Genomic DNA, 27,463 nt, shown 5'->3' on the forward strand with positions numbered 1-27,463 from the left:
CCCAGCTTCTATAATAAGGATTTACATTAAAGAGATTTTTTTTTCTGCTTTGACTCTTTATATTATTCTTACCCTTGACTCTTGATTTCAATCACTGATTAGGAGAATCTAGAATTTCTAATATTCTTTTGATTTCTTGATTCCAAGTTTTCTTTTTTCTTTTTATTACCATTACCTGAACAAAATGGCATTCAAGTCTTATACTGCACATATCAGCTAGATATTAATGTAATCTTCCTATAAGTTTTCACTGTACTCTAATAGCTTTTCAAGTCACTTCTCTCATGGATACATTTCAATTAATCCATGAAGGAAGCAGGCAACAAGAATTTACAGTATTAGGCAAGTAATGTTGGCCAGGAGCTATGTTAGGCTTTGACTTTACATAGACGTAGATCAGGGTAGGGAAATCTTTTTTTCTTCCAAGGGCCATTTGGATATTTATTACATCACTCACTGGCTATACAAAATTATCAGGTTATAGAATTCAAGCAGTGGGAAGCTGTTATACCTAGCTTTCAGCTCATCATCACCTGTGGTGCCTTGAGAGGGCCAATCCCATGGTTTTTGCAGGTTTATGCAGCCCACAGACCAGATACTCCCCATCCCTGATGTAGACAAAATACATACATAAACAAAAATTAAATAATTCTGACTTTTAGGGAGTTTACTTTCTATCTGGGAAAAATCAATTAATGCAAGGAAAATTTCTTGAAGAAAGTGAAGGAGTCAGAAAGCTTTCACGTGTTCTTAATTCCTATGTGTAGTCCAGAATTGTACACACACAAATAAACAACTAGAAAAAGTTGGTAGAAAGGGGAAAAAATGGGAACCATCATGAACTGAGGAGAACATGGAAGCTGGCAGGAGCAGAGAGAGGAATTGACAGGGGATTGACATGAGATCAGGTAAACGCAAAAACTGGCTAAGCTTTGGAAGGTTGAGCATAAAAAAGAGATTAGAAAATATACAAACTAATAATAAACAGGGCTTGGTGAGGAGGGAAGGAACAGTGGAATAGGAACAGTTCTCTTTACAGTTACAGTTATTAGTTTTCGTCATAAACCTCTTCAAGAAAAGAAGAAAAATCATAAGAGGTTATGATGAAGAGAATTACATAATGAACAATCATAATAGTGAAAGTGAATAGTAAGAATTCACTCATAAAACAGAGTAGTAAAATAAAATTGAGCTCCAACAATATATTGTTTATAAAATATACTTGAAATATAAAAATTCACAGAGTTAAAATAAGGGGTTGTAATGGAATTTTTAATACTTCAGTTGTACTGAAGCTTAAAGACACAGATAATGAAATATTTATAAATATTTAATATTTGGCACTAAATGACAATACACTCAAATACTTGAAAGAAGGATTAACTGAATTATGGGAGAAGTAGACAGAAAAACTTTTAAATAATTAGTTACCTCAAAGTGTGTCTTTCAGAACAAGTCTAACAAAAAGAAAAATAAGAAGTTAATGTCTTCCATAGAATTTTAGAAAAAATTAAATGTGATTAATTTCTGGGGATTATTCAAAAACAATAAAAAACACAAGTATCTCGGTTGTATAACCATTTGCTAAGACATTAAAAACCTTATAAGAATGTAGAAAAGCAAAATTATTAAACTTTTATTTTACTGACCATATCTAAGTACAATTGTAACCAATAAAAGAATATTTGAAGAAAAGTTTCAAAGGCAAAGGGTGACTAATTAATTTAACCCTGGGGAAATGGTGGGTAAAAGAATGATTCCTAGAAAGAACAATTAACTTTATTAAAGGAAATGGCAACATTTTGTCAAAGTTTGGGGATGCAGCCAAAGAAATTATTAGGGGAAAGTGTATCCCCCTTTCAATGAAAGAAAAAAAATGAAATAATTGGGACAACTTAAAAAGTAGAAAAGCTACAAATAAAAAAGAAAATCCACCAATTCAAAAATAGAAATTTTGAAAATAAAAATAAAATTATCAACAAAGAACAATAAATTGGTAAAGAAAATGGGGAGCTGTTTTTAAGTAGATAAATTATTAGGTAATCTGATAAGAGAGAAGATCAAATTTCTAAAATCAAAAAGAATTCATAGATGAAAGTAAAATAAAGAACATTATTATATGTGAACAATGCTGGTAACAAATGAAGCAGAGCAATTTTTCAATTCACTTTCAAGTAAGTTGTGTCAAATATTAAAAGAACAGCTAATTCTAATATTATATAGATTCTTGGCAAAAAATAAAGAAGGAATATCTTACTTTTTGGAAGACAAATGTACTCCTGAGCAAAACTAATGATAAATAAAGCAGAGAAAGAAAAGTATGGACCAAAACCTTGAATAATTATAGTTGCAAATATATTGAATCAAATATCAGTAAAATAGTTATAATATATATGTATATATACATATGTATAATATTACAAAATTATATACTATGACAATATACATATACATTTATATCAGGAATAAATGGTTGATTCAATATTTGGCTGGATTTTGAAGGAGTTGTTATTCTATTATCTTCATCTTCATCATCATCATCACCTTCCCTGACACAGCAAGTTGTGTTATGGAAACTGGTGCAGCTACAAATATAAACTATTCTTCAGCATGACAGATCTGCAACAGTGGAGGGGAATGGAAGATATTGGAAGTTAAGAGACAAAGTGGACAGAAGAACAACCATATACTTCCTTCTAGGAAATCAGGAGACATCTTTTCTCTGCTTTAATAGGATTTCAGTGAAAGAAAGAAAACTCCAAAGAATTGGGACAATTTAAAAAAAAAAGAAAAAAATAAAAACTTAAGAAGAGGCAAGATTTGAACGTAGATCTTCTGGGTCCATATTTAGTGAGCTTTTCATCATCTTTCTCAAAATATAACCCCTTTTCATAGGTGCCTTTTCAAACCCTTTTCTCTGCTTGATGGGGAGTTGGGTAAGATAAAGTTGATGCTATCTCTATTGTTTGAGTTAGGATACAATTCCTGATTCAGGAAAAATTGACCATTAGCTTTCTATTTATTTTAGAGAGTTTTATTTTAACCCAGCTTCTCAATACTCTTGGGGGTTTTGATTCAACCCTTTGCGAAATGGATTGCCTCTTCTCCTTATTCAGTTGAATCTGTAGACTGACCTCTATGCCATCAGTAATCCAGTCCATAATGTCCTTTGCATTGCCTTTCTACCATATCCCACCAAATATTTTAGCTGTAAGTGAAAGGATTTCATAGTTATGATTCTGAGGGTGAATTTTTTAGAATGGAGTCTTCAATGTTACATTTTTACAAAGGCACAATTAACCATGTAATTTGAACATTTGAACCCATTAAAGTCTTTGAAATTTGTTTTGATCATCCTTCCACTTTCATTTTCTAAATTTTCTTCAGATTTGTTGTGAGGAATTGTGAGGATCAGATGAAATAGTGTACATAAAAGACTTTGTAAAAAGAATGATTCTTATAAGCATGAGTTGAAGGAGGAAGAACTTGAATTCCTTCAGTACCTTGCACTAATTTTCCCAGATAAAACTGATCAAATTCAAAATAAATTGTTTTCATCTGTTATCATTTCTGGCTATATTTTATTTCTAAAAGAGATCTTCTAGGGGAAGAGAGGTGAAGTGAGTGAACCTTACTCTCATCAAAATTGGCTCAAATAGGGAAGAACATACACACTCAATTGAGTATAGAAATCTATCCTACTCTGCAGCAGAATAGAAGGGGAAATGAATACAGGAAGCAGGGAATATGATAAAAGGGAAAACATGGGGAAAGGGAATAGTCAGAAGCAAAACACTTTTGAGGAGGGACAAGGTAAAAGGAGAGAGAGAATAGAATAACCGGACCACAGTTAACAATAGTAATTATGAAAAGAATTCTGAAACAAGTTTCTCTGATAAAGACCTCATTTCTCCAATATACAAGGACCTGAATCAAATTTATAAAAAATAAAAGCCATTTCCCAATTGACAAATGATCAAGAAATATGAACAGTTTTTAGATGAAGTAATCAAGCTATTTATAGACATTAAAAAGTCACTATTGATTGGAGAAATGAAAATGAAAACAATTTTGAAGTACTACCTCATGCTAGTCTCAGATTGACTATTAGGTCGGAAAAGGAAAATGACAAATGTTGGAGGGAATGTGGGAAAAATGAACTACTAATGAGTTATTGGTGGAATTGTGAACTGATTAAACTGTTCTGTAGAGAAATTTGGAATTATGCCCAAAGGGCTACGAATACCCTTTGAACTAACAATACCACTATTGTACTTTATCCCAAAAGAGAATAAAAGATAATAATCTTTTTCTTTCTCTGTCTCTGACTCTTTTCTCCCTCCCTCCCTCCTTTTCTCTTTCCCTCTCTTTTTCTATCTCTCTTTTCCCCTTCTTTATCTCTTCCTTCCTTCCTTCCTCCCCTCTTCCCCTTTCTTTTCCTCCTCCCCTTCCTCTCTTCCTCATTTCTCTCTCCCTCTCTCCCTCCTTTCTTCCTTCCTTCCTTCCTTCCTTCCTTCCATATTTCTTCTATATTTATTCTCTTTCTCCTCTGATTTAGTGGTCTTTTGAGGAAGAAGAGTCTGATGAAAAAGAGGACCTTTCTCTTCAAGATTGGAAGAAAACCAAGGAAGAATTGTGATCCTCCTGAAGAACAGGAAGATAGATGTTTATCATTTACAAGCCATGGGGCACATAGGACTACTGTATTTTGAGTAATAATATTGTAAAAGGAAAATAATAAAACCTCAGAATAAAATATACATGCTTTATCTTGTCTCCTTTAGAGTCTGTCATTCCAGGTTGGAAATCACTCTCTAGTTTATACTAGCTTCTGGTTTTCAAATTCAGGAACATCTTCCTTTGAGAGGCACTGTGGTAGAAAGTTGCCACAACAGCAGGGTCACAGCTCTAAGACCAAGGTAACCAAGCAGTTAAGAGGAGCTTGCCTGCTGAGATGGTTTCACAATCGGTAAAAACTTAAATGATGTTTTCTGGCCTGCTGAGATAGTTTTACAATCATTAAAAACTTAAATGATGCTTTCTGGTAAAAAATGACTCATCCATGGCTCTGTTGGAGCCGTGGAGACTTCATGGCCAAAAATTGGAACATTTTGTCACTAAGCCTTTTTAAAAAAGAATTGATACCTTTTGTTTTTTACAACTTAGTATATAATGCTTATCCATATACCACCCCTTAGACGATAGAAATTTTTTTTTAGCAAAAAACCTTGTCTATTGTATGTACCACTTTCTGCAGCTATGTTGTCCCATCTTGTTATCAAGAAGAGAGTAGAGAAGGAAGAGTGCTTATTATGAATGTTTCGAGCATTGCGTTAGATGCTTTACAAATATCTCATTTAAAGAGATAAAGATTGGTCATTGCAATTAATCTGATTTTAGCTTTCCATGTTCTTTGTTTATATCATTATAGTAATTACATTAATATCAGTCTTTCCATAGCTTAAAATTTTTTTCATTTTTTTGATTTTAAGATACATTACATTCTCTTTGCTATTCTCAGCAATACAATGATCCATGGCTACTCTGAAGGACGTATGATGAAAAATCCTATCCAGATCTAGAGAAAGAATTGATTATATCTGAATACAGATTGAAGCATTCTCTCTCTCTCTCTTTCTTTCCCTCTCTATTTTTTTCTCTCTCTCTCACTTTTACTTTATTTTTCTTGAATTTTTTTGGGGGAGGGAGAAGATATTTTTTCTTACAATATAACTTTTATGGAAATATTTTGCATACCTTCACATATGCTTTCTTAATGGGAGTTGGAGGTGGGGACAAGGGAAAGAATCTAGAAGTCAAAGTTTTAAACAACAAATATAAAAATTATTTTATATATAACTAGGGAAAAATAATATCAAATACAAATAATTTTTTTTAAAAGATATATTAAATTCATGTATCAAAATTTCTTCAAACAATTTCCATTTAGCAGCCATTTGGTTGTTATTTTTTGCTATGACAAGCATTGCAGCTATTAATATTGTTGTATATGTGGGATCCCTTAATCTTTTTGGAGCATATATCCAAAAATACCTGGTGAAGTGTTAAATGCCTTGGACTTGCAAAGGACTTTTCATCACAAAATATGAATTCTTTCTTTTTTGCCCAAAAGCAATTAAATTGAAATTTTTAATCCTCTACAATATTTTAATCTTAAACTCCAAAAATAAGTATCTTTTTTTTTTTTTGATGGAGGTGTTTCTATCAGTCTTGGCCATGGTAAGGTGATAATCATTTGGTGCCACTTTCAGAGCTAGAGCTGGATCTCTCTAAAATATTGTTACATTATGCATAAATAATAATGACGATATAACACATTTATTTGGTGCTTTAAGGTTTGCAAAGCATGTTACAAATATCTCCTTTTATCCTTACAATAGATTTTATAATTCCCATTTTACAAAAATGGGATGGGGGAGAGAGGTTAAACTACTTATTCATGATCATATGTACTATCCTTATTTGTCCTTCACTCTCTAAAAGGACCATGACATCAGGAAAGTGATGTCTTGATTTGCAAGTGAATTAGATTTAAGTGAGGGAGGGTTGTGCAAAGTCACCTGCCTTACAAAACTATTAAATATCTGAGATTGGATTTTAACCAATATCTTTCTGACTCTAGGTACAGCACCCTATCATGGCACTGCCTAGCTTCCCTAAAATGGCCTCAGCATTAAGGAAGGGAATGGAACATGGATAGTGATTCCTGAACTGCTTATTACTAGGATCATAGATCTATATATGAAAAGGACCCCAGTGATCATTAAGTCCAATACTCTCATTTTCCAGATGAAAAAATTGGGACCAGGTTAAGTGTCTTGCCCAAGACCACACTTTATTACAATAAATGTAAAAGGTGAAATTTGAACCCAGATCTCCTGACACTAGAGCAGTGCTCTTTCCATTGTACCCTGACATCATTTGATCACTTATCCTTTGAAAGACAGAGAATTTTACAAGGAGTAATTTTTCATTTTCCCCCTCAATACACATATAGTTTCTAACATTCATTTTTGAAAAATTTTGTATTCCAAATTTTTCTCCCTCCTTTACTCCCTCTCATAGGCAATAAGCAATTTGATATATGTTAAGCATGTCAAATTCTTTTAAGCACATTTCCATATGTCATTTTGTGCAAGAAAAATTAAATTAGAGGGGAAAAAAACCATAAGAAAGAAAAAGCAAACAAAAAAAGGTGAAAATACTATGTTTTGATCCACATCAGTGTCCATAGTCCTTTCTTTGGATGTGGATGGCATTTTCCATTCCAAGTCTATTCAAATTGTCTTGAATCATCTCAGTTGTTGAAAAGAACCAAGTCTATCACAGTTGATCATCACATAATTTTCTTCTTACTGTGTACAATATTTCCTTGATTTTGCTCGCTTCACTTAGTATCAGTTCCTGTAAGTGTTTCCAAGCTTTTCTGAAATCAATCTGCTCAACATTTCTTGTAGAATAATAATATTCCACTACATTCATATACCATCACTTATTGAGCCATTCTCCAACTGAGGGGCATCCGATGAATAATTTTTCTAATTCATTAGAGATCTGAGGCATCAGATTTTTATTAGAAGTACTTATGGCAAATATTGATTACAAGTTATTTTTTTGTAATCAGATTCATCTGATCCAAATTTAAATATTAGTTCTGACATCTTCTGACTTTTGTAATTTTAGACAAGTCATTTAGCCTCTCTGGAATAACTCAGTTTCTCTTCTGTAAAAAGAAAATGTTAGACCTGAATACCTTTTAATCTGAAATCCATGATTATATGATCCTTACTGAAGCAGCTGCTACCTTTGACAATTTTGGCTCAGCTTGCTGCTGCCAAATCTGTCTTTTCTTTGTGGATTTCACAGGGAAATTATTGTCACTGGTAGTGCAATGGATAGAACACCTTATTTAAAATCAGGCCTGAGTTCAAATCCTACCTCATTCACTTACTAGCTATGTTATTGCTGGGCAAATTAACCTCTTGTCTGCCTTAGTTTCCTCATCTATAAAATGGGATCAGACTTTAAAATCTCCAAAGATTCAGCTCTAAATCTACGTTCTCATGATTCTATGACCTTGAAGTTAAAAATGAAGCACTGAGAAATCCAACACAGTAATCTTTTTCAAAATTTTTGGAATTATCCTTAGAGGTAGTGATCACCTTTTTCTGGAGCCTCAGTCGCTCTGTGGATTGTTCTCACATTGGAACTTCCCCAGCTAATCTCATTCAGCACAAGTTACCCCTTATAAGGGCTCCCATTAGCTGGCTATTTTTTAATTGGTGCTGCAATTTGGATTAAGTAACTTGCCCAGAATCACACATCTAGGAAGTGTGAAGTGTCTGAGACCAGATATGAATTCAGGTCCTCCTGACTTCGGGACTGGTGCTTGATCCACTCTGACATCTGGTTAGCCCTAGCTGCCTGCTTCTTAGCCAGAATTATTTCATGACAAGATGTCTGAAAGCATCAAAGGTCCCTGCAGCTGATGGAAGGCTGAGCCTCTGGAAGAACTACAGAAATATTCTTGCCCACTGGAATTTGTGATCGTGTGTGAATGTTCCTGGCACTTTGGATGCTGTGGTGTGGAACTAATAGGGAGTGGAATTCCTATTGGGGGGGCACGTGATGAGGAGAATGAGCATTCTGGGAAAAGCCAGACCTGACTTCCAGCTACTCACCATGGGCAAGTCAACATGTCCTGGTTTCCAGTGGTCATTAGGTGGGTCTGGGTCCACCATGTCTGAGAGAAGCACAGAAACAGCCTCCAGCTCTGGAACTTGCTCAGTCTAGACAGAATGCTGGGTGCTGGAATATTGGTTGGTATTCAAGGCACGTTTGGAGCTCACCTGCTCATGCCTCAAGGTTGCATAGGATACTATTGCCCCTTATGCTTTTGTTGGTGATGGAGAAAGAATAACCAGAACTCAGGGCACTACCTCCTTGGTTAATCTCTAACCGCAATCACTTGTTCAAAGGTACAAAGTCAAAGCCTTTTTATTTCCAGACAAGGGCATAACTCCCTATGTGTCAATTTAGTGCAGGCACAACAAATGAGGAAAATCAGCCTAGTGAGAAAAGGAAAACAAAGTGTGAAACACCCCCAATTAAAACAAACCTAAGCCCCAAGGAACAACTGAGTGGAGGTGTGGCTTTCTGCTCTACTGGTGTTATATATATAGTTATATTAGATATTAGGAAAATGCTTGGGAACTGAGTCATTCTTCAATTGTATCCCAGGTAAGATGGATTGCAATCAGGACTCAGAACAGTATCTCTTATATCTCCATTCATACAGAGCTCTCCCTGAAATCAGTGGGTTCCTTAGCCTGTTGTCCATGGTTCCCATTCTAAATTGCTTGCTCCAAAGGTCTATAACTACAAAAATGGGTATGTGTTAGGGTATGTGGAATAGGAGAGAGAGAAATAAGCTCACTTTACCAGAACAGGCAAACAAAGTTGGTCCTGTGGAAAGCCAGGTGCTTTTGCATGATAAAGACCTGATTTTTGAAAGAGTTAGACCTATATCATCCAGAGATCTGCTACTTCCTCATTTTAAAGGGGAATCTGTTTTGCCTGTTTGTATAGATTCTGAGATCTGAGCATGAGCTTAGAGGTTGGGTAGAAACAAAATGAATTACAATAACCATGTTCCTTCTCTTGTGCAGGTTGAAGTGTCACAGACATCAGGCCTGGAAGAAATCACAAAGGGGCAACTATTCTAGCCTTTTGTCTCCAGACAAGACACCAGTGACAGAAAAACTGGTGTAAAGGATGATACAGCTATTCTATCTGACCCTGCTGGTTATAGTGGCTTTTCAACATTGGAATCCAGCAACTGCTGATGGTTTTGTAGATAGTAAGTGAAGGTCTTGGATCATTCCATCTGTCCTTATCCGCTTCCTCCATCTACTTCTCTAGGGATGCTGCCTTTGAATATTCTGGTTTTAAATCATCATCAATCATCATCATTATCATCATCATCATATTATCATAACAGCAACTAGTTTTTCAATAGCACCTACTTGGTGTTAGGCACTGTGTAAAGCACTTAAATATATTATTTCATTTGATTCTCATGATAATTGCCATTTTTATCTCTATTCTACAAATGAGGAAATTGAGGTTGAAAAAAGTTAAGTGAAATAACCTAAATCACACAGCCAGTAAGTATCTGAGGACACATTTCCAGAAAACTAGGTAATGCTGTAGAGAGAAGGCTGGACTTGAAGTCAGGAGTTCAAACTTTGCCTCAGGGACTTAGTTCTATGATCTTGGGCATTTAAATCCCTTAACTTTTCTCAGCCTCTGTTTCCTCATCTTTAGAACAGAAATAACAATAGCACCTACTTTTTAGGACTGTTGTGAGACTCAAATTATATAACATATACAAAGTACTTTACAAAACTTAAAAATACTATTATGAATATTAGTTATGATGGTTATTATTTGTTTCTACTGAGGGAACCGTGTGAGTACTAGATGCCAGCCAGAATTCCTAGGTTCGTTGTTCTAAACTAAACACTTGCAATCAAAGAATCATTTTTTATTGAGAGAAGCCTTGACATCCTCTAGTCCTTCCCCTGATTTTTGAAAGAAATGGAGTTTACTGAAAGAACTCATTCATCTAGTTAATGGCAGAGCCAGGTATATGCCTAGGTTTATTTGCTCTGAATTCAGAACCCCATTATGAACTAGACTCTACTTCTTTGCTCTCCTGGGCCAAAGGTGTTTTTTTTTTTTTTTTTTTTTCTTTTTTGGGGAAGCATGTGGAGGAGACTTGCCTTTTCAATTCGCAGCCTACTATATTTATTTATTTGCTTATCTATCTCCATCTATTTATTCATTTATTTGTTTGTTTATTGTTTCATCTGTGTATGATATATGCTCTATTTGCTCTGCTGGTACCTAGACAAAGTGTATTTGCTTTCATTTTCTTTCTGTAACATAGTCTTGAAAAAGATTGATGATATTTGGAGGGAACTGTACTTGACAAGTCATGTAATATTATAGTGTTTGGAACTCCATGATCTATGTCAGAAAGATATTGAATTCAGTGTCAGGAAACTCAGGCTCCAAAACCATTAACTGTACAAACTTGGGCATCTTCTGGATCTTGATATGCTCGTCTGTAAAATGGGAGCTTATATTAGATGAATTATAAATCATTTTCCAAATCTACGATGCCGTGATATTGTCTCTAACTGGCCTGGTCTTGAGGGTTTGGTCCCGGATCTCTGCAACTGTCCCTGCCCTGTCATTTGTTCCCCCCTCTCTCTTTCAGGTGAAAGCTGTTCCAAGTGCCACGCCAATGCTTCCTGCGTGGAGACCAACGACTCCGCGGTCTGCTCTTGCCTGGACGGCTTCACCGGGGACGGCTTCGTCTGCTCGGATGTGGACGAATGTGCCCTCCCGGGGGGCCACAACTGCTCGGCCAGCAACTGCGTGAACACGGTGGGCTCCTACTACTGCGGCTGCCCCGGGGGCTTCCGGCTCACTCCCGACAATGGCTGCGAAGACATAGATGAATGCAGCGACCCGCACGTGGACTGCCACGCGCAGGCCGTCTGCACTAACTCTCCCGGCAGCTACTCCTGCGTCTGTCTACCCGGCTACTCGGGGGACGGACGCCAATGTCAGTGCGCCCCCGGCTCCTGCGGGGCCGGCTTAGACTGCGTGGCCCACTCTGATGGGACCCGGGTCTGCGCGGATCCATGCCAGAGCTACAGCCTGCGGGACGAGTTCTGGAGGAGCACCGCCTACCGGGCTGGCTATTATTGTGATGTCGCGATGCGAGGTTGGTATCGCTTTGTGGGCAGGGGAGGCGTGCGCATGCCAGAGACGTGCGTCCCGATCCATAGGTGCAACACCGCTGCTCCCATGTGGCTAAACGGGACCCATCCGTCGAGTGATGAGGGCATTGTCAGCCGGACCGCCTGTGCCCACTGGAGTGGCGACTGCTGCCTCTGGGAGTCCGAGGTGCAGGTGAAGGCTTGTGTCGGCGGCTTCTACGTCTACCACCTGACCTCCCCCCCAGAATGCAACCTGGCCTACTGTACAGGTGAGGAGCACTGAGGGGAGTGGCTGGAGGATTGGACGGGGCTGCTGTCCTCAAGTCGGCTTCTTTCCTGAGACTGCAAAGGGATAGACCTTCAAGGGGTTCCCCTTGCTCCGTCCCACACATCGCTTCAACCCAGTAGGCTGTGGATTCACTAGGCTTTTTCTCTATCTTCTTGTGAACCTACAGACCCAAGCTCTGTGGAAGGGACCTGCAATGCCTGTGGCTTAGACGAGGACTGCAAGGCTGTGAATGGAAACTGGACCTGCCAATGCAAACAGGTCTCAGATGTTACTGGTGAGCTCCTTGGCAGAGGAGGGGTTGCACCCACTCAAGAAAGGGCGGTGGATAAGGGTGTGAGTGTGTGTGTGTGCGATCAAAGGAGACATTTATGGCCAATCTCTTGGTGTTAATGTATGACTCAAGATTATCACATAATAGCATATCACAGAATCCTAGATCCAGAGCAAAAAAGGCACCTGTGAGGACAACTTAAGTCAAACTTTTTATTTTACAGATGAAGAAAGAAGTTAAATTACTTGCCCAGGGATACGTAGGTAGTGAACTTCAGGGACAGGATTTGAAACCAAAATCTCAGACTTTAGATTCAGTATTTTTTTCCCTTGTATCATTGCCTCCCTAATTTTGCCCCAGATTTTGCCTTGGAGATCATAGACTCAAAGAGTTTTAGGTAGGAAATGAAAGGGACTCTAGAGATTATCTCATATAATCCCTTCTTTTTGGAGAACACCTGTGCTAAGTAAGTAGTGAGATTACAAAGAAATTAAAACAAAACAAAACAAAAAAAAATTGTCCCTGTTCTCAGAAAGTTCACAGCCTTATGCGGGAGAAATAATGAAGAAATGATCGTTCAGAGAAAATAAATTATTTACCCAAGGTAACATAGTTAAGTAATGCCAACCAAAATAAGAATCTAGGTTTCCTTCCTCCAGTTTCAGAGTTCTTTCATCTCTGTTACAGTCTCTTCCCATTGATTTATCTATAATCTATCTAAATACCTAAGTATCTATCTATCATCTAAGTATCTATCATCTATCTAAATATCTAAGTAAGTATTTAAGTATCTATCTACCCCCTTTGAAGTGGAAGGAAGAATGTAAATAATAAAGCAACCAGACACATGAAATAGCCTACCAATTGAGATTCATGTAGATTTCTGTGAGTCAGGGCAGAGTGAGAGAGAAGAACTCTAGGCTAAAGTTTTCAGTAGCAAGTTAAAGATAAATGCGGACTAAAAGATTTAATCACATATGCTTTTCCTTCAACTCCCACTTAAAACTATCATCTTCCAGAAGCCTTCGCTAACCTCTCTTCACCCCAGTATCTTCTTTTCGTTATTTCCTTTTTATCTTATAGATAGCTTGCTTTGTATGTATTTGTTTGAGTGCTGTTTTCCCTTTTATAAAATCTTTTGCCTCATTTTGTATTCCCAGAATTTAGCATAGTGCTTGGAGGTGCTTAATAAATGTTTATTTATTGATTGGTTATCATACTACTCCCACTCCCACTATGCCTCATAAATATCTAGTAGCATCCACACAGAACAGAGTGCAGATATAACAAAGTGTTTCCTGATGCTACTTGATAGAGTTCGCCCAGAATCCCACTGATGTAGAAAGAGCTCAGTAGTTCCTAAACCACTAGAGTTATCTATTTAGGTTATAAAGATTCTAACCTTCAAATTTCCATTGAGTGAGTATATTTTTCTTTGTATATTGTCTCCTCTGTTTTACCATGAGTTACCTGAGAGAAAGGACTTTCCTTTGTATCCTTAATGCTTGGTACATAGTAGATACTTAATGAGTATTTATTACTGCTGGATTAACCTCTAAAGCTTCCATCTAACTCAGGTGCTAGAATTCTATTTTTCTTTACTTCATTGACTCTTTCAGACATTGCTGACCTGAAACCTGATCTGTTTTGTGAGGCCAATCACATCAAGGTGTCTTTGAATAAGTGCCTGCTGGAAAACTTAGGGTTTGAGCAGATATTTACATATTTGAAGGACAGCTCCTGTGTTGGTTTTGAAGAGAAGGACAATCAGAGTTGGGTGTCAGTGGTAACTCCAGCTCGGGATGGGTCATGCGGAACCACACTAATGGTAGGTAGGTGGGTAGAGCCTGTCTAAGGCAAGGCTTGGGAGTGGGATGGGGGAAAGCAGTGATGCTCTACTGTGGGAATCAAGTGAGTGGGCAATGACTCAGGGAGGCTGTTTGATTGTTGGGAAAAAGTGATGGCTCTCACAACTGATTTTAATGACCCGTTATTTTTCAACTCTCTGAGATCCTATTTGGGTCTTTTTGGCAGAGATATTGCAGTGGCTTACTATTTCCTTCTCCAGCTCATTTTACAAATGAGGAACTCAGGCAAACAGGGTTAAGTGACTTTCCCAGGGTCATATAGCTAGTGAACGTCTGAGTACATATCTGAATCCATGAAAATGAATTTTTTCTAACTCCAGGGCCATGGCTTGCTATCCTGTTTAATGAGTTGATATTTATACACACACACGTATAAATACACACACATATATACATATACATATGTATGTCTATATGTATTTATCTCCTCAAATCTGTACCCTATTTCCCTCTCTTCCTCTACCCTCTCAGCAAAGCTTCTATCCCTTTTTATATATGTCACAGGAATTCTCTAAATGTTTTATTTTCTCTTTTGCATTTCTTTCTAGAGCACTTAAAACTGTTGGAGAGACAGTGTTTAGGGGAGTTTACACAGTGTGATTTGTCTTGTCTTCTGTATTGCAGGAGCCCTTCACCTTACATACCTATCTTTATACAACTGAATTTTTCCCTGGCTCTTTATTAATCTTACCAGTCATGTTGTTGCAACAGGCTGGTCCAGGAACTGTCCTCCCAGCCCTTATCTTTAGCATTAGCACCTCCTTTTTGCCTTTAATCTGTCTAGTGGCTTTGTTCTACACTGTTCTCCCAAAAATATTGCTCCCTTCCTCTCTTATTTCCCCCCATTGGTTGACTCATATAAACAGTACCTTGAGCTCCTGGACAACCTCCCTTCCTCTTTTCTCCAGTGAAACTTTCGCATTCTGTGTCTACTTCCTACTTATCCTTTTTTTTTTTTTTTTTGCATTGGAACACAATCTTTTAAGACTCTAGAGCAGAAAGAGGCTTTAGAGAACATCTGGCTCAAATTGAGGATGACAATGTGCTACCTCTCTCAGATGACAATAGTGCCTTAATTCAGCAAAATAAATGCAGTCATCATATTCCAAGTAATGTTAAAGAGCAGTGTTGGAGAAATGATATTTTGAGTTAGAGGAAGGCTTTGTTGTTATACCCCGCCCCAAACCATGTCACTGGGATGTCTTCCTGCTGCAACTATATGTAAGATTAATCCTGAGGGATTTTAACAAATTTCTGTTTTCTTCAAACTCTAAGTTCCTATTAAGAAGTTGTGTCAGCCAACAACAAGAGATGATTTGAAAATCTTCTTGCATGAAGGGTCATATAGGGAACAGATCAGGGTTAATAATAACAATAATATTAATAAACAATACACATTATTTTTTCCTTACATTTAATTTTATTTTATTTTTCTCAATTATATGTAAACAAACATTTTAACTTTTTTTTTTATTTTGAGTTTCATACTGTCTCTCTCTTTCTCTCCTTTCCCTTAACTTGACAAAGCAAGCATGTGTAATCATGCAAAACATTTCCAGATTTGCCACAAAAAACTCACATTTCTTAAAGGATTTTAAGCTTTGCAAAGCATGTTCCTTGCAGTATCCAAGAGGTACAGGCAATACAGGTTTTATTATCTCCATTTTACAGATGAGGAGACTGGGGCTTAATGAGAGTGATTTGCATATGATTACACTTTAAGAGTCAGAGTTGAGTTTGGGACTAGAGATGGGAAAAATGATAATCTATATTAAGCTTCCAAAATAACTCCATGAGGGATTTCTATAAGCAGTGGACTATATCAGATCATCTCTAAAATACTTGGAAAAAATGCATCTTTAGGGAGCTTTACTGCATAAGTCCCAGGTTTGGCCTTGCATAATAATAGTAATAAAAATAATAAGTATGGGTAATATTTACATGACACTATGTGTCAGGTATTATGCTAATACTTTACAATTATTCTCTCATTTAATCTTCACAACAACTCTGGGAGGTAAGTATTAGTATTAGGCTCGCTTTATAGAGGTTAAGGCAAATAGGCTGAGTGATTTGCCCAGTATATAAGGCCTGACTCCAGCTATATCCCCGATCCACAGCCCATGTACAAGCAATATACATACACAAGGCAGAGAGGCCTTCAACTTGTGACATAAGTTGAAAGGATCCTGGGAAGTTTGATTACAATAAATATCTTTGTCTTTACCGATCTGGTCCCTAAAATTACGCTATTAATGTTTTTATTTATTTTTATCTTAAAGGCTTTTCAATCTTCCAGAGTCCTATCAGGGAGGGAAATGGAAATATTCCTGGGAAAAGTTACACATTTAGCTGTTATCATTTCTTACCTGAATCTGATAGCTGGGAGGGAACAGAACTCCCGGAGGAAGGAGGAAGACCATGGCATGGTAGAAAAAGCCCTGAATTGGAGTGAGAGACCCTCAGGTCAAATCCAGGCTCTTCTCTCTTCCCAGTTGGGAGACAATGGTCAAGTCACTGCAAGGTCCTTGACTTCTGTTTGTCATCTGCAAAATGAGAGGGACTGAAACACTTTTAAACTCTAAATCCTATGATTTTGTGATACAGGGGCAGGTGGCCTAGAAGTCAGGAGTCCAGGGGCACTGAAAGGAGCACCAAAGATAACCTTCCCTGACTCAACAGATTCCCCAGGGCTAGCCTATGCAATAACTATAATCTAGCGCCTTTTCTCTCTGTCCCTTTCAAACAGAAAAACCAAACCCATGCCATTTATAGCAACACTCTCTACTTGTCCGACAAAATCATCATCCGGGATACCAACATCAACATCAACTTTCAGTGTGCCTACCCTCTGGATATGGAAGTCAGTCTCCAAACAGCAGCCCAACCCCTTATCAGGTACGATATTCTGCATCTGTGGAGTGCTTCAATATTTGCAAAACCCTTATCTGGAGTTAATACAATATTCTGTGAGATGGGTGCCATCATTAGCCTCATTTTAGAGATGAGGAAACTGAGGCAGAAGTGTCTTGTTTAAGGTCAAACAGTTACTCAATGTTTGACTTCCAGTCCAACATTCTATCTATGGTGTCATCTAGAAACTTAGGAATGATAACGCAGCTCTTCTCTGCAGAAATCTCTCCTTCCTACTAGCTCTGAGGATTCAACAGCCAATGGGAAAGGAACACCTCAGCCCATTGTTCTCTCAAATTCCTGAATCTTAACCCAGAAAGGGACTCCTCAAGTCTTAAAGATAAGGAAAGTCAAAGGAGTGGTCAAAGTCACATAGTGGTTACCATCAGAGGTGATAAAAGGCCAAATCTTGACTAAGAGGCTTCGTCTTTATAGTTGGAAAGGATGTTAGAAGACATCGAGTTAAATCCCCTCATTTTATAGATAAGAAAATTAGGACCTAGTGAGGTGAAGTGATTTGTCCAGGATGACACCCTGAATAAGTAGCAGGACCAAAACTTGAATCCAAGTTTTTTAAAAATTATTTTTATTTATTATTCATTTATTTGTTTATTCATTCATTCATTCATTTGCTCACTTATTTACTTATTCATTCATTCATTTTCTTATGTATGCATTCATTCATCCATTTATATACTTATTTATTAATTCATTCATTTATTCACTTTATCTATCTATCTATCTATATGAGGCAATTGGGGTTAAGTGACTTGCCAGAATCACACAGCTAGTGAGTGTTAAGTGTCTGATTTTTAACTCAGGTCCTCCTGACTCCAGGGCCAGTGCTCTATCCGCTGTACCATCTAGCTGCCCATCTTTTGTTTCCATACCCAGTGTTCTTTCTAGCCCCCCACATTATCTCTGAGCCCTATGAGACAGCCTCTAACAGCATGTGCTCTTTTCTGCTCCAGCTCCCTGAACATCAGCGTGGGTGGGACAGGCATGTTTACAGTGAGGATGGCTCTGTTCAGAAGTCCGACTTACACGCTCCCCTTTGAGGGCTCTTCCGTGGCCCTCTCCACTGAAGCCATCCTTTATGTGGGCACCATATTAGAAAGGGGAGATTCGAACCAGTTTGTTCTGTTGATGACGAATTGTTACGCCACTCCCAGCAGCAATGCCACGGACCCCTTGAAATATTTCATCATAAGAAACAGGTAGTGGATTATTCTTATGGAAGTGTGTGTGGGTCTCAGGTGGGAGGAGGAAAGCCTAGGGGAAAATGAGCAGGGAGCATGGATTATCACTAAGTAGTATTTTGTGGAGGGGGGAGGGGATAAGAAATAGAAAGAAGGGAGGTAAGACCCCCTACTCTGCATGACTTCTGAGTCCCAAGGGAAAGCAGGGAGTATTCCTAGATGGGAATTGATATCATAATGTCAGTGACACAAACTACACTTCTTTTTTGGTAGAAGGTAAGATCTCCCTCCTTTGCCCCTTCCCCGACACCTATCTCTTGGTACTCCCCTCTTCTAAATAAAACTGCTCTAGATCTTCAAAATACCCAATATTCTACTGGCCCATTGAGATTCCATTTTAGTTCTCCTGGGAGAGAGAATCATATGAACACATCTTTTACAGTTGTCCACGCACTCAGGACCCAACTATTCAGGTGGTGGAGAATGGGATGTCTTCCCAAGGTCGATTTTCAGTCCAAATGTTCAGATTTGCTGGGAACCATGACCTAGTCTACCTGCACTGTGAAGTTTCTCTCTGTGACACTAGGAATGAGCAATGCAAGCCAGTAAGTCTACCCTCCTCTTTCCAACTTTCTTCTAGTCCAACCTTCCCACCTCAACCAATAGCAAATTCACATTTCCCCTTGGACCTAAACCCATTAAGGCAATGGAGAAAAGACAAATAAACTGTACTCTTTTCTCTATGTCCTTACTCATGAGTATTCAAGAATTTGGATTTTAGACAGGGAAATTCTGGGTATCTTTGATTTTATTATTTAAATCTAAGGCAGGATGTTGGTTTTTTTTTTTTTATTCTTTTGTTGTTTTTGGACTCCTTCAGGAGACTAATGAAATGAACACCATCTCAGAATAATGTTTTTAAAAGCATACAAGAAAGTACATAGGATTGCAAAGGAAACCAATTATGTTGAAATAATGTTACCAAAATTTTAAATAAAAACAAAAACAATGGTCTAAGAATACAGGGAACAAGAGGAAAGGAGGATTAATATGTCAAGGCAGAAGAACAGGATTGTTAAGAGGTACAATGGCATGAGTGGAAATTTGGACAAGATATGACCTTGTATGCAGCATTGCCTCAGTTTTTTATTACTAATTTAGTGACTATTGAGAAAAGCAAATATTTTTAAAAAAACACAATGAAACATAAAATCACATATAAAACTATGATTCTATTTCTAGTTGATTTAAAAGGAAAATAAAATTTAAACAAATTTAGCAAAGATATCTGAAAGCAACTAGAAATAATCCTGACACAATTTGCAACTAGAAATAATCCTGACACAATTTGCAATCAGAAAGGAAGAGAGACCTCAGAGAGGGATTGCTCTATTTTAAATGTACATTGAGAGAGCTGACTCTGCAGCCAACTGGGGGACTCAAAAGGCCAGTCATTTAAGCTGACTCACATGTGGCAAAAAGCAGGCTGGAACTTAGAACCAGAAATGACCAGAGTTTACCCTATGGGATGATCCCTCTAAAAGCCAATGCAACCTCTGTTCAGTGAGTTTCTTATTTAGGGATTTCATGAACTGTAATTTTCTCTTTTTGCTGATGTATATTACAATCCTTCCACAACTTGGTAAATAATCTTGGAGAGATGCCATGACTAAAATATTCATCACTCTTTAACCAAGCTATATAAATTCTGGTCCTGGGACTGCAGATATACTATCTATCAACAGGCTCATTGTTGAAGCTTTTCTAGCTGGCCAAGATCCAGATCCACTGGCCCAGAGTTCAAGAAGAAAATAGAAATAATTTATTACATGAATAAATGATGGGACAGTCTACCTGCTTCCTTGCTATGCCTCCAAAGAAAGTAAGGAAGGCTCCCAGCCTATTGAGTGGTGCTTCTATGGTGGACTTCAGGATACCTATAAGTATCACAGGATGGACAGGACAGAATTGAGTGTGATCTACCTTGTTCCATGTAATATTCCAATCACAAATTCGTTTACAAATTCATTTGAATGACATCTTTACTGTTCCTATGTCTAGTCCTAATTTTTTTTATCCATGTATTTCTATGCTATTATTTTTATATAGTCTGGGTATATATACTGTCATCTTCCATCTGTACCACTTCATATATCTCCCCACATTTCTTTGTGTTTTTCATATTTTAAAAAAAACTGCCTCTTGGATCTCAGAAATTAAAAAGAGTGGGGTTTTTTTTCTGAGATCCTCAGCTTCACTCTGAGAGATGATTGCCAAGGGTTGTAGATTATGCTTTATAAAACAATCCAGTTATAGGATCTCAACTAATAAGAATTTCCTTTTCACTTTCTTTTCACTACAGTCTTGCTCAGGGACTAGACACCGTAGTGGAGGTGCCATCAACCCAGCTCAAGTTCTGAACTTGGGACCTATCACTCGGAGAGGTAATTGATTCTAGCATTATGACCTTGTTGGTAGGGGAAGAAATGGAGTGGAGATATAGCCAGTTAGGCATCAGAGCCCAGGACAGAGATGATGCTTTTCTGTTCATGATTAAAAGAATCTAGATTTCTGGATGTTGGGGATACTAGTACTTTTTTCTCTTCTTGGGACATCCCATTAATAATGATTCTTTTCTTTAACATGCAAATTGTTGCCCAGATGAAGAGGAAATAGTGACACCATAAGGACTGGGTCACAAATTCTAGAAGTCTGAAAGTGTTATTTAAATAAAAGGAAAAGAAAAATACAACTTCCCTCAAGCACAAAGTTGTAAGCAAGAAGCTCTATCTCATTGTGTTACTCGTGGTAGATGGTAGAATGAGCAGAGTAGCTTGATGAGCACCAGAGAGTCCTATGTAATCATAGCACCAGAAAATGGGACCACTAGGTTGCCATGCTTACTCTCTAGATAGTGTAAATAATTATAGATCCTTAGAGCTTGACGGGAGCTGAAGTCATGCTATGATCCATCCTATTGCCTCTAGCCTAGTTAAAAGAACTCAAAAAAATTGTTCTCTGGTTTCTTTTTTAAGATGTCCCAAGGGAGAGACTCTATTGTCTTAGTCATCTATTCATGTGACCAATCCTATCACCCAAAATAAATAAGCTTATTGAATGCCTACCCAGAACTATGCACCAGGGAAAAAGAGAGCTAATTAAAGAAAAGTAGAAAACATGGCCCCTGCCATCAAGTATAGTATAATCTCTTTGGGAAAGTTAAAACTAAAGAAGACAAAATTATTACAGATTAATACAAAAGGTATAAAATTAAATGCTAAATTGTCTATACTAGTTCAGAGAAGGGAAAGATCACAGTATTATAGAATGATCAGGGTTGACTTCCTGGAGGAAGAGGCTCCAGAGTCATGTGATCATAGATCATAAAGCTAGAAGAATTCTCAGGTCCAGTATTTGAATCTAGGGTGGTCAGAGGATGAGTGATACATAGGATAATGGTGATGGTTATTATTTATAGGGTGATTTATGGTCACAAATGAATGAAGATATATTCATTATCTTATCTGAGCTCCACATGAACCCTATATAGTAAATAATTCTTTGATGATAAGGAAACTATGAGACTTCTGATCAATACAATGATCATTTTTGATTCCAGAGGACCTGCAATCAAAAATTCTATCTATTACATAAAGAGATAGATTTAGGGTCCAGAATGACATACACATATTATATATACGTACACAATGTGTCTTATATATTATCTATTTATACATATATGTTATGCATCATACATGATATCACATATCACACATTATCATATTACATATTGTATCGATCTATATCTTATAATACATATGATATATCTATTTATATAATAATCTATATCTGTATATATAAGAATGAGATATATGCATTCATATATTATATCTATACATATATATTATATACCTGTATGTATATTATATATGTATATACATACACACATATAAAACATTAAGGCAGCTAAGTGACACAGTGACTAGAGTGCTAGGCCTGCAGTCAGGAAGACTCATCTTTATGAGTTCAAATCTATTTTCAAACACTAGCTGTGTAACTCTGGAGAAGTCTCTAAATCCCATTTGCCTCAGTCTTCCCATCCATAGAAAGAGATAGAGAAGGAAATGATAAGCCACTCCAGTATCTCTGTCAAGAAAACCTCAACTAGGATCACAAAGAATTGTACAAAACTGAAACAATAACAAATATACAAAACATAGATAAAATAATTAGATGTATATTATATATATGCATATATATGCATATATAAGTTTATATAAGTATACATATAGAATATATGGAATAAATATGTATGTAAACTATATCTATATATGTTTATATATGAAACACATGTATATATGCATGCAAGTATATATTACATCCGTTTATGTATATATGTGATACTTACATGTATGTTTATATTTTAGAATCATGTCTTCCTCATATGAAACATATATTAGAATGAGATGCATTTTTGTATTTTTCTATAGTATACCTATATGAGAATTGATATATATATATTTATCTATATCATAAATATAGCTATATCACATATGTGTGTGTATTCATATATATAGATCTATTGTATATATATACATATATATACACAAATGAATAAGTTTCCATTCATTTTTAAAAATAGAGAGCAGGTAGGATTACTACAGAAGTAAAATATTGCACAAACTACTAGAGGAGGTTACTGAATTATTAATTTTTCTTAAACATTTTGCTTTTTTACAAAAGACTTCTCATGAACTGAGAGTAATCTGTAAATGTTTGCTGTACAAAAACTCCAATAAAACTGGAGGCAAAAAATGGGTAGAGGGAGACCTAAGGAAGAAAATGAGAGATCGTGAGTTTTCCAAGATCACGAAGACAGTTAACAGAGCTGAGGAAGCATCCTAAGTTTCTTAACTACTATGCAACATTAACCACTACACAATACTACCTGTCAGGAATTAGATAAATGGAGAGGAAGGGGGAAGAGCATTTCAGAAAGGAGTAAAAGTAGGAATTACATTCATATGAAATGCATCCTGAATCAATTGAAGCTTTTGAGGGACTTGAATAATATAAATATGAAAGTATCACAAAGATGTGAGATGCTTCTTTGATCTCACCTCCTCTTCATCTCCTCTTCTTGGATTCCCCCTGACTATCAAATACCATTAGGATCCCTCTTATACAGCCTGTTGGAAGACTAGATTTAAATTACTCCTTAGTATTGTGTCCTTTAGGGCAACTCAAAAGACTAATGTATCTCTTTGTATCCACAGATGCTCAGGCCGGCATACTGAGTGATATCCCTAGCGGTGCAGGTATGTAGTTTTCTCTCTGATAATCTTGGGTCACAATCTATAAACAAAGCAGAATTTTGGTAGCTTAAAAGAAATATGAGATGTGCAGATTTAGAAATCTCTCCCTCCCAAATGATAAGTCATATAGACTATTTGTGGCTGGTCTGTGGTAGAGTTTTCCAAGCCCATGATGATCTGATCAGCCACAGCCGGGCACTCTGTATACTGACCCCTTCATTTTGGTTCCCTTTGAGCATGAAAGACAGAGCATTATGTATCACTTGTTTCAGCAGTTTCTTCATTCAGATTGGACTAAATGGCTTCTAAATCTGTTCCAGTCCCAAGTCTATCTTCTTAGGATCTCAGTGATCCTACCTGCAGCCTTAGCCAATGGGTATTAAATTCTAGCCCCTCAGGGCATGTTAAAAGGCAGAAAGAGGGAGGAACCAGAGTTCTTTCCCAATGGCTTTCTGTGCCTAATTCTGCAGGAGTGACTAGAGGCCAAATTGAATAAGACTTAATAAAGAGGCTTAGGAGAAAAAAGACCAACCTTAGAGTTGGTTCATCAAGGATTCAAGTCCCACTCTTGATACACACTGGCTGTGTGACCTCAGATAAATCATGGAACCTCTCAATGGTCTAGGCAACTCTATAAGATGATAAATTGCAGAGAAAACTGCCTATCTTTATTGGTAGGAGTTTCCTCCCCAAAGCTGTCTACTCTGCGAAAAGAATAAGCACTTATAAAGTGCCTACTAAGGCTAAGCACTGTGGTAAATGCTTTTTATATACAAATATTATCTTATTTCATCCTCACAACAACACTGTGAAATAGGCATTATTACATCCTCTTTACAACCAAGGAAACTAATGAAATGGAAGATCTAGATAAATAAATAATGGCTAGCTTCTATGGAGCACTATCCTAAAGCATTTGACATGTAGTACATTGCTTCATTTCATTACCTCAGTGATTGGTGAAGGTGAGTTTATCTCCTTTTTACTTATAAGGAAATTGGAATTTCAGAGAGGTTAATCAATTTGTCTAAGGTCACATAAGCAAGTAGAAGAGCTGGGACTCAATCTCAATCTTCCAGAGCTTTCACATTATAGATCTGATAGAATGTAACTCCTATTAAACTAAACATAAGATTCCTCAGTTTTTTACTTTCTCTGCCTTTGAAGATTAGCAATTAATTGGTAGACTTCACAGGTCCGTGATTTGTATATTAGGCCAAGACTGCAAGATAATACCCCTCCACCCCCCCAAAAAGTTGCCTTAACAGTCCAGTTGATCATCCATCTGCTTGGTCTGTCTGGTACCCCACATCTGGTATCCTGGGAATCAGGGGATAGTAGTGGGTGGAGTCCCTTAGGTGTTTGGTGTTGCCATGGCAATAGCCTATAAAATTTATTCCCCTCCAGAACCCTCTAATCCAAAAATGAGTCCTATAGCCATTGAGAACTGACTATGAAGACTTCTCCCAAAGTATTTCACACTTCCATTTCAGGGTTCCTGACACCATGGCTGGGTTTGCCCCTGTCAATTATCGTGCTTCTAGCAACCCAGGGATCCAAATGAGGGAAATACTTGAGTTTGCAAATAGCTGCTAAGAAAAGAAGCATCAGAACCAAGAATCTACAGCCATTACTTTAGTCACTGAAGAAGGAAGAGACCCAGTCCTGGAGAAAGCAACAAGATGGATTCCCATCATTTGCTCTTTTTTTCCCCTTTTTTCTTTTTAACAATAGTACTTTAAAAGAATCTGTGCCTTTAAATGGATGCCTCAGATAGATACCTTGAGCTCTTATTTTTTCTTACTACAAAATTTCTGAAGTCTCTTTCAATTCTGTTTGCAAGAGGAGATTTCTAGCCACTCAGATATGTTATAGAAAGACCACTGAATGACAACTTAAGCAAAGCCTAAATTTTAACTCTATCTCTGCATTCACTTAAGCACTCTGACTTTCAATTACCTCATCTATGAAATGGAAATAGCAATATGTTAACATGTTAATGATGATGAGAAATAATAAATAATCCTTTCATTGTGTATATCACTTCACAGTTTATAAACAGTATTTTAGTCCAAAATTTCATTTTAGTCTCATTACACCACAATAAAAGTGATGACTCTAGAATCAGAGAACCTGACTTCAAATTCCACCTCTGATGCTCACCTGTATGACCTTAAGCAAGTCCCTCTGCACATTCCTGTGCCTCATGTATTCCTGATCTGTAAAATTAAGTGACTGATCTAGGTAGTCTTGGAGGTCTCCATGTTCCTGCCATCTCCTTTTTTCCATGTCTTCGTTGAAGTTCAGGGAAGTTAACATACTCAAGATCAAGTGACTTGTAAGGAGTGAAGCAAAGACTTGGACTCATAGCTCTTCACTTCATCTGAAATTCATTCCCATAGCATTTCAAATTAAAACAAAAACAGAACATTTGTTATAGGTTGGCTGTGGGAAGAAAGAAGATAGAGACAGTACACCTCCTTCCACCTTTCCTAGCCCAACTGGTTCTCTCATTTGTCTCTTTACTTTCTTCTCTGCATTAGTTTGATTCATTTACTTTTGGAATGAAATTTTAGGAAAAGTGAAAGAGGAAATTATGTAAGTAAATATCATAGTTGTTTCTTAGCTTGCCATAATAAAATGGAATGGAAGCAGACTTCACAGAGGGTAATAAAAAAGCAGCCTTTCCATAGTGTGACATGCCTTGTCCTTATTTGTTTTGAAAGGAGAAATCATCATGGCATAATGAATATAGGTCTGGCCTCAAAATCAGAAAAACCTGGGTTCAAGTGCTGCCTTTGATATGTCCTAATTGTATGAACTGAGGAAGTAATTTAACTTCTCGGTGCCCTCAAACTATAATTTCCAGAGAAAGTTCTTTTTTCTCAGAGTTTCTATACCAGTATAGGAGGGCAGTCATATATAGGAGAAATTAGGAGAGAAGCATTAAGTGACTATTTCTTTCTTACTTTCTTTTTCTTTCTTTCTCTCTTTCCTTCCTTCCTCCTTTCCTTTCTTTCTCCCTTCCTTTCTCCCTCCCTTCCTTTTTTTCTTCCTTCCTCTCTCTCTGTCTCCCCCCTCTGTCTCTTTGTATGTCTCTCTGAATGTCTCTATCTCTCTGATCTTGTCTGTCCCTGTCCATCTCCATCTCTCTCTGTTTCTCTGTCCATCTCTCTCTGTCTGTCTCTCTTTGTCTCTTTGTCCATCTCTCTCTCCCTCTGCATCTATCTTTGTCTCCCCCTTCCCATTCCTCTGTCTCTTTGTTTGTCTTTTTTTCCTCTCTCTTTCCCTCCCTTACTCCCTTTGCATGTCTCTATCTCCTCTCCCATTTCTCCTGTCTGCCTCTTTCTCTGTCTCTGCCTTTCTGTCTGTCTGCTAGTCTCTGTATCTTTGTTTCTTTTTCTGCCTTTCTCTTTCTGTCTCCTCTCTCTCTCATATTCTCTCTTTTTCTCTATGTCTGTCTGTCTTGATTTCAGATCTTGCTAAAATTCTTATTATTACCTCTGGAAGGTATTCCATATTAAGACTAGTATTCTTGAACTGAATTGATAGGCGTAAGAAGTGGTGGAGGACAATATCCAGAGCCTTGCAAAGATCTCTCTGAAAATAAATCTTTCATTGGCTATGTTGTCAGTCCATCAGAAGATTTAGATTCAAATTGTGGATCCTATTTCTACGGTTCCCTTTAATGCTAAATTCCTCATTGGTTAAAGAAATGGGATTGATCTCTATCACCTGTGAAGTACTTTCCAGCTTTTTCTTTCTATGAGATGCTTCCAGAGAAAAGGCTCATTT

At 37.2% G+C, this 27,463-nt stretch overlaps 2 protein-coding genes across 6 annotated transcripts in view; both read left to right on the forward strand.

Annotated features, from left to right (window-relative positions):
• Window positions 1-4,760, forward strand: part of PDILT (protein disulfide isomerase like, testis expressed) — an 84,145-nt gene extending 79,385 nt beyond the window's left edge. For all 5 annotated transcript variants that reach the window (XM_052001572.1, XM_052001556.1, XM_052001564.1 and 2 more), the window contains one exon: window positions 4,559-4,760. In XM_052001572.1, the coding sequence (XP_051857532.1) occupies window positions 4,559-4,639 (81 nt within the window). In that variant the 3' untranslated portion in view covers window positions 4,640-4,760. The remainder of the gene's footprint in view (window positions 1-4,558) is intronic.
• A 4,929-nt stretch (window positions 4,761-9,689) lies between these two features.
• On the forward strand, window positions 9,690-26,366 carry UMOD (uromodulin). The gene is made up of 10 exons (XM_052001591.1): window positions 9,690-9,880; window positions 11,306-12,082; window positions 12,269-12,376; window positions 13,993-14,201; window positions 16,991-17,139; window positions 18,126-18,371; window positions 18,796-18,958; window positions 20,716-20,797; window positions 23,630-23,671; window positions 25,162-26,366. Exons 1-10 carry the CDS (start codon window positions 9,796-9,798, stop codon window positions 25,230-25,232), a joined length of 1,932 nt encoding a protein of 643 aa, XP_051857551.1. The 5' UTR covers window positions 9,690-9,795; the 3' UTR covers window positions 25,233-26,366.
• The last annotated feature ends 1,097 nt before the right edge of the window (window positions 26,367-27,463 follow it).

This window comes from Antechinus flavipes, chromosome 1 (assembly GCF_016432865.1).
Source record: "Antechinus flavipes isolate AdamAnt ecotype Samford, QLD, Australia chromosome 1, AdamAnt_v2, whole genome shotgun sequence".
NCBI lineage: Eukaryota > Metazoa > Chordata > Mammalia > Dasyuromorphia > Dasyuridae > Antechinus > Antechinus flavipes.

Coding starts and splice junctions, on each gene's coding strand:
- UMOD (XM_052001591.1), top strand. CDS start 9,796: ATGATACAGCTATTCTATCTGACCCTGCTGGTTATAGTGGCTTTTCAA. Junction 12,083..12,268: donor CAACCTGGCCTACTGTACAG/GTGAGGAGCACT, acceptor GTGAACCTACAG/ACCCAAGCTCTGTGGAAGGG. Junction 20,798..23,629: donor GGGACCTATCACTCGGAGAG/GTAATTGATTCT, acceptor TTGTATCCACAG/ATGCTCAGGCCGGCATACTG.